Source organism: Brachycentrus maculatus, unplaced genomic scaffold (genome assembly GCF_059751285.1).
Source record: "Brachycentrus maculatus isolate JH-2025_06_01 unplaced genomic scaffold, ASM5975128v1 h1tg000249l, whole genome shotgun sequence".
NCBI lineage: Eukaryota > Metazoa > Arthropoda > Insecta > Trichoptera > Brachycentridae > Brachycentrus > Brachycentrus maculatus.
The window spans coordinates 81,463-95,481 of NW_028281000.1; the positions used below are offsets into that span (position 1 = coordinate 81,463).

A 14,019-nucleotide genomic window follows, 5' to 3' on the forward strand; every position below is an offset into this window, starting at 1 on the left:
GAGATCCGGAAATGAACAATTTCTTCATTAAACTGTAGAAGGTTATTTGGTTTAATTTTTGTATAATTTATGAGAAAACATCAAACAAAACGGAAAATATATTAAACGTGTCAAATCGCTTGAATATTGCATACCTTTAGAACCCTTCATAATTACGAACAAATTAGTTTAATAATCGCGTTCATGATGATATATTTTTTTTATTAATGTTTGAAAATATGGTCCTCTCAAATACCTCAAAATCAAATTTAAGACAATCATTGTTCGAGCCTTGCTCCTGATGACCATTATAAGGCAGTCGTCTACTTAAATACGTCAAGTGTAAATAAATGTTATTTAATTTCTAAAGACTGTCTTTTTGAACCGATTTTCAGTTTTTTTGTTGAAAGTTACCAGATGTTAACAAAAAAGTGAATGTCAGTTTTAAGGCAAATATGAATTTATTTGTGTTTAATATTAAACATGACTTATTTATGTGAATAATGCTTAAAATAATTAAAAAAAAATAATTCTAAAGGGAAAAAATATTTATTTTGAACGATATATAAATATTCTATTTGAATTGAATCCTTTGAATTATTTAATTTTTTTTTTTATAATTAAACCAAGGTTTTCCCGGAAGGATCGAAACATTATATTGAAGTAGGCTTCTAGAGCTTGTCTCTGAAAACTTTAACAAATTTTAATGAAAGCGTATTAAATTATGATTGGTAATCAAACCGTCAATTCACATGATTTTTTACATCTTAACAAAGATGAAGAAGAATATGGAATTCTGTGCATTCACAGAGCTTACGACCGTTATAGGCTGGTTCAAGTGATAAATTTACACACGTATAACATTCACCAATTCTACCCATGATTAACAACCACACTACTCCAATTCTTGGAACTTCTGTACATACGATCCAATTTTAAAACATAATTCGAGAATCACTTGAATTTTAACTAGAGTAATCTATTGGTGAGATGAAAAATCTTTTTTATTAAGCAGAAACTCTTTTATTTACTGTATATTCACTTACAACATTTTGAGTGTGTCCAAATACTTGTTCACAAAATCTGGATTATCTCCAATTACAGGAGTTATTTTCATATTATTTTTGACATCTCATCAAAGATGAAGAAGAAAAAAAATAGTATATTCACTTTCTAGTGATCCAATTCACAATATATTTCTGTCTTAATTTTTATAGTTTTTAATTTTTAATTTGGGTTGACAACAGTAACATATGTAGAATAAAACATTAAAAGATATACATTAAACAAGACAATTAAAGTTAAGCACAGAAACATAGAATTAGTACAAAATATTTAGATGTCCACTGATTATATTCTATAGGAATCTCATATATTCAATAACAAACGACGATTATTATCTCAATCATACCAACCACTTCATCTCATTATTGTGCCCTTTGCCTTTTGCGTTTACAGCTCTTCGGAAAACAATACGTACAGACATCTTATTGGTGGACATTCCATAGAAGATTTTTTTTGTTTAATTTTCATGTAAATATATTCAATTAAATTAGAATATTTTGAGTGTGTCCAAATACTTGTTCACGAAATCTGAATTATCTCCAATTACAGGAGTTATTTTCATATTATTTTTTGACATCTCATCAAAGATGAAGAAGAATATGGAAGTCTGGGCATTTACGGGGCTGAAGGTATAAGTTAAATCGTTGAAATATCTTTAGGTGGAATAATTTTATAATTAAACCATATCCGCTCCCTAGGTGGAGCATATGGAGTCCACAAACTGTCTCCAGTGTGTAACATTCACCAATTCTACCCATTATTGACAACCACACTACTCAAAATCTTGGAAGTTCTGTGTGTGATTATAATCCAGGATTCGGACCTCTAATATAAGAGTTTCTGCTTAATAAAAAGCTTCTTTACATCTCGCCAATAGATGTCTCTAGTGAAGTTCTAGTGGTTCAAGAACAAGGTTTCTAAATTGGTTCATATATATGACGGTCGTCAGCCCCGTCAATGCCCAGACTTCCATATTCTTCTTCATCTTTGATGAGATGTCAAAAAATAATATTCAATTAAATTAATGAATTTTAATGACAGCGCTTAAATGATATGAAAATTATTTTTAATACGTGCTTTTAGATTATACTTCCTCCACAAAACTTTTAGAGTCACTGTAATGGATTTATAACGAGATAATTAGTATTTCAGCTAGGGTAAGCGTTGAAAGCATTTATACTACACAATTTTCCCTACTTCTAGTAAAATGTAATTATTACGATTATTAAAAAGTTCTCATTCCGTGGATTAAAATAAATTAAAAATCCATTTTTATGTTCATTTATTATAATTACTTAAAGGAACGAAATGTAAACTCACATATTAGAAGATGAAATTTAATTTAAAATATGTATTAAAAATAGTGAAGTAAGGAAGGATTGCAAAGCTGAGATAAGCATTATCAATAAAATTAAGAAAGGTGTGTTGAGATCGTTTGGACATGTAGAACGAATGAGTGAGGAAAGAACGGTAAAACAAATTTATGAGGCGAATGTAAGTGGAAAAAAGAGCAGAGGAAGACCGAGAAAAACATGGCACGATCAGGTATGCCAAATACTTGAAAGTGGTCAGGTTAGGAGTCGTATTAGGAGATGCATGAACGTGGAAGAGGCGAAGAATGTTTACAAAGACAGAGTGGTGTGGCGTTCTATTCTCTCTGCCCACCCCTGCTGGGAAGCGGCGTCATGGTTAGTTAGTTTGTTAGTTAGTTATTAAAATATGAAATCATAATTTTAGTTTTATTCAATATTGTTTATGAATTTTTCGCAAATAAGAAAGAAATTTCACAAAACAAACGTTATTTTTTTCATGAGAAAAAGGGAGTTTGTGAAAAAATTCTACTTATATATCAATTTGATTTTTCATGTTATGACATAATATTAATCATGTTATTATTTCGTATTTCAAAAGGGATTTTTTTTGTTTTGTGGAATAAATACAAATTAATATGTATTTTATTACAAAGCAAAGTGGAAGATAAACACAGCATAAAAAGAAGACCTATATTCTGGCTTGAAAACTTGAGAGAGTGGTTTCACCGTAGCTTTAAATCGCTGTTTAGAGTAGGTGTAGATGATGTGAAAATAGCTATGATGATTGCCTTCGGCGTGAGGTGGGATAATAAGATGAATTTGTTCAACACACGTTCCTCGAATTTGCTATTTACCCATATTTCAAAGTATTTTTTTCTTCATTATTTATAAAAGCATATACCAACACACACACACACACACACACACATATGTACATATTTATGTGTGTGTGTATATATATTTTTAAATATATATATATATATATATATATATATATAATATATATATATATAATATATATATATATATATATATATATATATATATATATATATATATATATATATATATATATATATATATATATATATATATATATATATATATATATTAAAAAATATATGTGTATATATATAGTGTCACGGACACTTGCGTCAGTGTCTCTCGGTTCGAATCCATTTTTCCATAATTTAATACGTTTTTCTAATAATGAGGCGCTTAGGCTCACAGAAATAATATGAAATTGAAGTATTTTTGTTAATAATAAAAAACACAAATATTTCTCTTTTGAAAAACATATAAATATATGTAAATAACAGATAGGTATCAATAGTAAGGTAGAGAAAAGGAAATTAAAATGATATGGGCACAAAGAACGTAGAGAACCTGATGGTATGGGGAACAAGGCAATCGACGTGGATTTTCCCCGAATAAAATCTAGAAGAAGAGCAAAGAACTCTTGGATGCTGAAGGAAGAAAACACGATTCGAAGGGATGGCCTGTGTGATATTACTCAATCTCTTATATAATAATAATGATAGAAGGACTTACAGCCTGTGAATGAGTAGAGCTGACCCCAACAGTCTAAAAAGACGATAAGTTGGGATGGAGACAGGAAGAACATTCTAGCATCATTATTTCACTACTATCCCAAGGAGTGTGATGGAATAATGATGACATATCTCGAAGTATCGGTACGAATGGTGACCCTCCTCAAAAATCATAATATGTATTAATTTGTGTTAATTTTTTGTTTGTTACAGGTGCAGATTCTTGTAATTACATCGTGGAATACTTAAATAACAATACAACGCATAAATAATGAGTGTGAACAGTTGAATATACGTATTATTATCAGAATAATTATGAGCTTAAAATTATTGTTGTGATAGTACATAAATCTTAAAAGTAATTAATAAATACAGTGTGTTTAAAGTATCTTAAGAAGTCAGTAGACATTGTCAAGATGGAGGCTTTTTATACGACAATAACGTCTACATACGGCACTGAATTTATGACGGCGAATCCGTTATTTCCGTTCGAGAATTCAAGTGACAGTTACGATGACAATGTCACGCCTACGAATTTCAGTGACACAGTTTACGTTACAGTTAGAGAGAGTGGCATGAGTAATAAGACCGTCAGTGTAAGGAGTGACGGAGTCTTTGAATCCAAGTTAATAATCCCACTCTATGTGATAATCTTCCTCCTGGCGGTGGTTGGGAACTCGATGGTGGTAATTACATTGGCACAGAATAAAAGAATGCGTACCGTCACGAATGTCTATCTTCTAAATCTGGTAAGTTAATTTTTTGAATATTGATTTTGTGATTGTTTTAAGCAGCTTCAATTTTTCGCAACATATTTTGAACATCTTTTTTATTCCTTGAATGTTTTTTGCAGATACATACATTTTTTGCAGATACATACATACATACAGATACATACATTTTTGCAGATACATACATTTTTTGCAGATACATACATACATTTTTTGCAGATACATAATTTTTTTGCAGATACATACATTTTTTGCAGATATATACATTTTTTGCAGATACATACATACATTTTTTGCAAATACATACATTTTTTGCAGATACATACATACATACAGATACATGCATTTTTTGTACTTTGTGTTACATTTCATAAAATAAAGCATTTTTTTTTGTTTTGAATATTGAAAGCATTAACTTTGTGGATCATATTGTTATATTATTTTGAGAAATAAAAAGACTTTGTTTTTTGATCCACTCACATTTTTATTAACCAACTAGTTTCGGCAACAACCTTTTGCCCTCTTCAAGGCTAAATTTTTGTTTGAAAACATGTTTAGTTTTGGTGTTTTTTCTTCAATCTATTTTATCAAGTACATACCTTGTCATCACAGGGATGGCACATACCCATTTCTGAAGATGTCTAAACCGGCTTGTCAAAACCGGTATGAAGTGAAAAGTACCACTTATAAAAGTGGTAAGGTTTTCGTTAAAGTTTAAGTTTTATTTTTACTTTAAACATTTTTCTAAATATTTAAATTATTTTATGACATCTCAACATAGACAAAGAAACAAGTATTGAAAATATTTATCAGAGACTGGATTATCACCCTACGGATTATATGTCAAAATAATAGGTCTCAATTTGAGATGAAGCATTTATCGTTTGTACAAGACACAGGGTATAAGCTATATACTGCATAAAGTTTCTCAAATAAAGGTGCCACCGTTCGCCAAAATTCCTAATCTATCAACTTATAACTAACATACGAAAGGAATCTAGCAATAGTAGATATTCCATAAACATCTTTTAACAAAATAATCCAATAAGGATTCAGTAATAGAAAAAATAGTAAACGTTACTTAAGAAAGGTGCCGTGGCATAGTTGATCTCTTGACTGCGAAACTGACGTCACAGTTTTGATTCCCACCAAGTGCAAAATATATTCAAGAAATATTTATTTTCAAGTAGTCTGGGTGTTTGTGATGTATTTTCACATTAACATTCCCTATCCTTACTATCCTACCTGCAGACAAGTCTCTAAATGTAGCCTTATGGGTTATTCCTTAAAAAAATGTGCCCGAAATTCATTTAGGATGACGTAGAATTACGGATTAAAATTATTTGAAAATGTTTTTTAAATAATATGAAAATATTCGCAAACCATTAAAACTCAGATAACTAAAAAAATAATTTGGATACACTCAAAACGTTATGAAGAAAAATCGCTTCGATTAATTAATGAAATTGGTTGTTTGAAAATAAAACCCACTATATTTGGGTTTGAAATGTACATAGATAATTTAACGAATGATGTCAAATTTCAGCACTTATTCAAATTGCCTCAGGTGAGTTACCTTAATCTTACTGATTACACAGCAATTCATTATAAGGGTTATACGAGGTAACCGGTGAAATTTAGGAGTTCGTAATATTACACACCAAATAATATTCCCTCTTTTCCCCTCTCTTTCGCAATAAAGTAAGTAAATATAAGGGAATGAAAACTTTTGGCCGAAATTGCATTATAAATTGAAAATACCGCAAAATTGCCGTAAAAGGAATTCAAATTTTGAACAAGCAATGACGATGCCTCTCCGTTTTTATTGGGTTGGTGTGCAATAAACGTAAGGATTATATAAGGACACGTGAAAACTGGGCCAATAAAGCTTATCTTTTGAAAGTTCACCAAATTTAGAATTGCATGTAGAACAGGTAGAGATATAGATATCTAAGGATAGTTGAAAAGATTGAGAAGAGTTCTTTAAGGTGTTATGGAGATGTGGGCAAAAGGATAGCGAAATAATGACCAAGAAAGTATATGTGGAGAATTCGAGCGAGAGAACAGAACGAGGACGGCCGAAAAAGACTTGGCATGATCAGATCAATCAGAACCTAAAATTTGGTGGTGTCAAAAGTGTGCGTAATCGGAAGGCATGTATGGTTAGATGTATGGGAGAGAAGGAAGCGAGGAGTGTATGTCAGGATTGAATAGTGTGGCGTTTCATCCTTCAAACAAAGGAGAGTGAACGCTAGGAATAGAGTGAATGGTGCACTGAAGTCAGCTATAGCAAACCACTTCCCTATCAGCGAAAGCTTAACCGGCAGTACACAATGTAGTCCTTATTCAACCACAATGTATGAAAGTGAAGTAAAGAGGTCGCAAAATAAGGATGAAAGCAGACTGAATGCGCTCGTAATGCGCTTTCTCACACGAATATGTGCCAAAACGTTGTATGTTTTTTTTTATCAACAAAGCTTGTAGTATCCAGTGAAAATTTATAGTATTGAAGAATGCAAAACCATAAGATTGCTTGTATAGTCTGTTCACAGTTATTTTACCTGTACTTGTTTTTTTTCAAATTATTTATACCAAATAAATAAATAAAAAAACCAACTAGAGGTAAAATAACTGTGTACAGACTTTTTAATAAAGATATTCAATAAGAACGTGAATAAAAATATAAAAATACTTTTTTATCATAAGATTACCATATAAATAAAAAAAATTATCTGAATTCATTGCCTAAGACTTTTGTATTTATAAGCACCTGTGCAAACAGAATTGATTGAATATGACGATAGGCAAATGTATTGTCCGTTACATTACGATGGCAGTAGAACCAATACAATATTACTGAGCGCTTGGAAGAACGGCATTTTTTGTTCTATATTTGGCACCGTTGTAAAAAGTCGATGTCTCTGTAAATATTTAAAAACCTTTTTCAAAAGATTTACTCCAAGTCCCGGATTGACTATTTACAGTGGCGCGTGATGAATAAACGTGGCAACTTTGGTTTAGCGCTTTACATGTCATTGACAGAAGCTGGCAGGTGGCTTATCGACATTTCGCCAACTGAAACATAAAGAATACCAAAAATGGCATTTCCCGGAATTATTCCAGAAGCTTTTGGAATATTAAGCATTTTGGTTGGTACATTTTAATATTTTTTGTTGTTAATTTCAAAAGAAACAAAACGAATTCGGAGCTCTTTTGAATTTTGTTCCCGTTGAAAATTTGTTCCCGTTCTATCAATGGAAAAGTTAAAATGAAAATGTTTTTGCACATAAAAACTAAACAAATTATTTTGAGAGTGTACAAATAATTGTTCAGAAATCTGTGTTTCTCTACAAAGGAGTTATTTTGTTATGTGTAAAAATAACTCCTAGTATTTGGACTCAAAATGTTATGAATAAAATAATCTGGTCAAATTGCAAACTACATAAAAAATTAAAACCATGTTTTCAGGCGTTTTCCAGCATGTTGAAAAATCCAGTAAAGATTTTACGTACATCCAAATACAAGGGTCTCTGCTAAATAAAATCTTTTTCAATCTAACAAAGATGGCTCGAGTGAACTTTCGTGTGCAGTGTTATGACTTTAATGATAAATGTCGGAGTTCAAAAATGTTGAGTAGTGTGATTGCCAAACATGGTTAGAATGGTGAGTGTTGCACGTGTGTTAAGTGATCACTTAACCAGCCTATTACAGGTCATAAACCCTGTAAATACTGAGATTTTCATATTCTGTATCAAAGAGGGGTCAAAAATTTAAAAACTATGATTTACCAAAAATCTCCTTCAATATTAAAAACTATTTCTTTCTTTTTCTTTATATGTTCTGTCTGATCGTCCGGGTACTAACTATCACCGTGGGGAAGGTCTCCCTAACTTGTACCATTCGGAATATGTCTAGTTTAGTAACGTACATTGTTGACTGACACTACAGTTGCCTTCCGCTAATACCACTTCATCCTTTTATCTTATCCCTGAGAATCAGATAAAGGATTTGAAACATGTTGACGTGACCAAATACGCCTTGTTTTATACTATAAATTTTACTCTGATATGGGCCAATCCTTTGGAGATCTTCATTGCCAACAACGACATTCTAGAAACTCTTTTAATGTGCAATTTTAAAAAAATGAATCAGCTTAAAGTATTATTTTACAATGGCTGTAAGAAAGTACGCGAGAAATATAATAAAATGAAGCCAAATTATTTAACAATAGATGAATATTTAGTTAAAATAAGTTAAGCACTATTTTTGTTGTTGTTTTGGCTTCGTTTTAATAAAAATATTGGGTAGATGCGTACGCAAACCAAAAATTTGGATATTTTGATACGAAATGCAATCTTTCATATCATTATTTTTCGGAAAACTTTTTGCTCGCGTGTTTAATTGAAATTTTACCCAATTTGAAATCTTACCCAATTTTAATTCGTTTTATTGAAGTTTAAGTATATTTCAAATGGACACATACAATTGTAGATTTTAATGTTAAAATTGTTTTCGAAAAGCTTATATTTTAAATACATTTTATTTACAAGTTAATACAATATAATACATTATCGCCCTTCAGGATTTTTTTTACGAAAATGGCGCTATAGAAATAACTAATTAATAACCAAAATTATAAATATTACCTTTTCTAATCCAGCTATACAGAAAAATCAGACAATATTGCACAACCCTTCTTTAAGTATTAACCGAATATACCTGATGACAATTTAACGGAATACATTTTTTTAAACGTTTCTCTCTAATCACAAATATAATGCAAGTGAGGAAAAAATCCTGAATTTAATAATCTATGAACGATGTTTAGCATTCTGAGGCATTAATTGATTGTTGTACGTTTACATTTTTATATCTATTAAGTATTGGAAAAACTTATTATATTAAAGAAATTTCTATGTTAAAGGGATAATTCCATTAATTGATTCGGCAGTCACTTTGTGGTAAAATCTATCCATTTTCAATTAATGTTTTACTTGGTAAATACCATTATTTCTTAAAATCTCCTATGACACGTGTTTCGATGCATTCCGTATCATTTTCAAACACCGTATTGAAAATGATGCGGAATGCATCGAAACACGTGTCACAGTAGATTTTAAGAAATAGTAGTATTTACTTAGTAAAACATTGATTGAAAATGGGAAAATTTCACATGATTTCTTATTGTAGTTGAGATCTCCCATTAATATTGCCATTCTTGTGATTCAAAACAAACTTCTTGTACTGAATTTTTGAAGCAGAATTAATTAATCAAGAAAACAATGTTTCCCAAATAAATCAATGTTAACCTTGTACTGAGTAATGGGTTGAAAGTTTGATATCAAAGGACTCTTAGAAGTTGGAATTGAAAAAAGGGTTTTTATCTGAACTGTGTTCGGCTCGTTGGATAAAACAAAACCTTAAGAGTTTCTAAAGGGTATAATTTTGTATTTGATGGAGACACAATAAATGGAGGGAGGGTTTGAAGGGTTTATCAACTATTAATGTAAGAAGATTGTGGTTTACCGAAAACCTAAATAATTGAAATTTAATAGATATTATTCACGAGAGTTATTGGATGTTCACAACTTGTTTCGAAGACATCTTGAAGATATTAGATGGTAGGTTTACATCATTTTCGATCAAAATTTGTCTATGAGAAAGCTTTGTTTGATGTGGGTAGCGCGTTTGCTTACAGTCGATCAAAGAAAACAAAATAACATATGTTATAAAAAAAATATATTAATTACATATCCCGTTGGTGATTTGTTTTGTTTTTCAGAAAAATTGAGCATTTAAACAACACGCTAGCTAAACGTGTTGGTGAGTTTAAGTTCAACCGCCCTTGACATAGAGAACAGACGTTATTTGTAGCCGCCCTTAGTATGGGAAACAGACGCTACTTTTAACCGCCCATTCAGGGTCAGACATGTGCCTGTTGGTCCGCGAGAGGTATTTTTAATCCCTCCTACCCTGCAAATCTACCGAATGTTCCCTTATCCGCTACCTCGGGACGCGTCTTATAGCAGTTACAGGCTCCGCGAAAGATAAGGTAGTAAGTGGATCGAAAAAATCCAAAGGAGAGAAGTCGGGAAAATTAAGAAGAGGCCTGCATTCAGCAGTAGAGAAACGGCTGATAAAGCAGAAAAAATAACATATCTAGCTCTATGGCACATTGAGCATACCCCTACTAGGAGTTGTGTGTTAGTTTTCAGATTATCAGGAGAATTTAGGAATATTTTTGTTTTAAAAAATAAAAATAAATTTCATTCTGAAAAGAATTTTTATAAATCTGTTGAGATATCATAACATGTTATCATACACAGTTTAGTCAAACTGCTTATGTTTAAAATACTTGGCTTGCGTAATAGAAAACGAAAAGTCAATCTTTGTTCATACGCTTATATAGTGTTCTTAGTATTGGTATTGTAATTGAGTTTGCCAAAGCATGCAACGGGAAGATATTGACTTACAACGTTGTAAAAATACAATAGAACGAAGGAAGAATGGAAAGGAAACATAATGTGGATAATATTACAAAACACGTTTCCTTAAATAAATTGTCAGCAAAATATCATGTAACAGTCGGAAAAGAGAAAACCACACAATAAACAATCGATAAACTTGTATTCGCACCTTGAATTTTAAATTTTTTAGACAAACTAGTATTTAAAAAAAAATACTTACTTAATGGAATATTTTTTTATATTATTATTTTGGACCGCAAAACATCTTCTTTTAGAGGCTTGTCTGCAAATAAGATAATAAAGATGATTATGGTTAATACGAAAAATATATTAGTTAAGTTATATTAATGCTTGGTTCGAAAGGAGCTTCAATATGCTACAGTGACATCGTTGCATAAAATTAAATTTTTCTTGTTAGAGCATTATCAAACGGACAGTTTGACAATACCCTAAGTTGAGTTCTACAAATTAAATTCCGAATCAATACAAACAGATTTCTTTTAATGTTTTTTTTTTAAATTAGCAATAGAAAGCGATTACTTTCACAGTTGAGGATGTTAAAACTATAGTACATGGCCTGTTGCATGGATTGCCAGGATTTAATTTTAAAAATAATAAAACCAATTAAAATAATTGGTTTAAACGAAAAGTCAGTCAGGTTGTGGTCCAGTGGTTAGTGTTGTGAAGTCTGAGTGAAAGTTTCTAGGATCAATGATAATTGGAGTACTGAAATGAAATATATGTGTATGTTTAAATACAAACATTTATTTATATAAGAAATAGTGACTATGGATAAAATAACTAATTATGAAATTTTACAGATTTTATGTAAAATTTTTGATTAGTTGAAATGCCCTCTAGTTCGAACTTCTCCAAAATAAAATTGATATTATAATTTAAAGTATGAAAAGAAGGTTTAAGAAGGGGTGAATCAAATTAAAAAAACGATACGTTGTATAACTTTCCCTGGGATCACGAAGGCTCAAGTGATAATATTGTGGCTTCCTTGAGGATACCTAAGGTTGCCACATTCACCCAAAGGACAAATCTCAGATTAATTATGCAAAGCCTAGCCGTGAGCTTAACGTATATTTTATAGTAATATCCGATTTAGCCCTTCTGGTTAGCGCTGTAAATCAATCATATAGCCGCAGAAGTGGTTCCATAAATCCTTTTTAGAAACCCTTATGTGGGGAATTACTTTCAGGAACTTCATATTATACGTACGTATTATGTGGCTCCATTAGCAGCTACGGCCTTGTTCGTTCGGACCTAATAATGTTCCCGTATATTACAATGTTAATCGTTCCGGAATAATACCCCACATCCTACACGTTCCTGTTCAGTCATGGTGGTTTAACAAAAAATGACGAGTGCCTATCTAAAATAATCGGATTATATTAACGCATTAAAATCCACAGATTTGAAAGAGACAAGTATGGTTAATTTACGTGTTACTAATAAACAATGCTTTATTAAAAGACTTGATTGATATATTAGTTTAAATATAGTTTTATTTCATCGATAGGCTATGCCAAATTCGGGTAAACGCAACTGCTGGTGGCGTTGCTGATTCAATTCCTTGAATTAAATTATTTTTGTATTTTATTGTAAAACATAAATAAAAATCCTCAAATATGAAAATTTGAAGAAATGGCACTCAAAAAACTGATTTAAGAGGTAGATTTTCGGAAATTTCATAAAAGTGGAAATATCTCAAAAACTAAGGCATTTTTACTGAAGTCATATTGTATTTTTTTTGGTGAGTAACATACCTTAAAAGCTGACATAACACCCCATAAAAGGAATAAGTACTTTGGATTATGGGACGCCGGTATATATATCGTATCCGTAGTGTTTGCATTTGTATTTCTCATCATTGCCTTCATCATAATTTTTTCCTAGTGTGTGTAGTTAATTTGTGAATTGTTCTCTGTTAACTATCTATAAATACTTCTTCATATAAGTTATTTATTAGTCATTATAAGTTCTTCAAAAATAATAATAATAAACCAAAAACCTGTATTAACCACGGGTTGTCTACGTAAATAAATATTATTTTGAACCGGAATTTCTATTTGATTAAGATTTTTTTCCTGACGAACTTTGAAGGAAGTGGTTTGTACGTATATCATTAAGAATTTGGAGAACTTTCTCATCCTTCTCCTCCTCCTTATTCGGTGAGGTTCTGTTATTTCTACATCAGTCCACCCGGTCCGGGGTTAACCGACTCTTCAGCTCCAAGCCTGCGGTTTCTCTTATATTATTTAAAGAGTTCTCATCGTTCAAAATATTAAATAAAATATGAAAACTGAGAAGGAGCAGTTCGTTATTTTTTCTGACCTAAGCTGGAATTATGGAAGCAAAATTCATTTAGATAAGTGAAGTTTTGGTAAATTTAACCAACAATTTCATGATTTGTTCAGCGTTTTTTAAAACCTGGCTTTCGAATGCCATAGCAGATGCAAAAAATGGATTTTATTGTAATTATAAAAACATTAAGCAAAATCGGTGTATCACGATTGCTTACAATGTTTTTTTCGTAATTCTTAGTGGTGTTTTTAGAAAAAAAATAATAAAAGTAAACTTTGCTTTTGCTCTTTTATTTATATCACTACTTTGATATTTATATGAAACCAGTAATCGTTTTCTCGTAAGCGATACTTTTAAATGGAGTATTTGTCGTCCCTAGAAAAGTTACTTTTTTATTATTTTAATAATGTTACAAGAAATATAATATATAAATAAATATAATCATTTTTTAATTACACATTGCTTTGTTGTGTAATACATCCATAATTTAACACGGTTCTTGGATTGAATTCTACTTTTATTAACATATACATGTAAATAAAAGTATAATTCAATCCAATAACCGTGTTTAATTTTGATATATTACCCAATAATTCAATAT

At 30.8% G+C, this 14,019-nt stretch overlaps 1 protein-coding gene across 1 annotated transcript in view; it reads left to right on the forward strand.

Annotated features, from left to right (window-relative positions):
* Nucleotides 1–4,323: 4,323 nt before the first annotated feature.
* LOC148306146 (cholecystokinin receptor type A-like) overlaps nt 4,324–14,019 on the forward strand; it is a 109,862-nt gene continuing 100,166 nt past the window's right edge. The window contains 1 exon segment of the mRNA XM_088265552.1: nt 4,324–4,656. Coding sequence (XP_088121678.1) covers nt 4,324–4,656 — 333 coding nt within the window.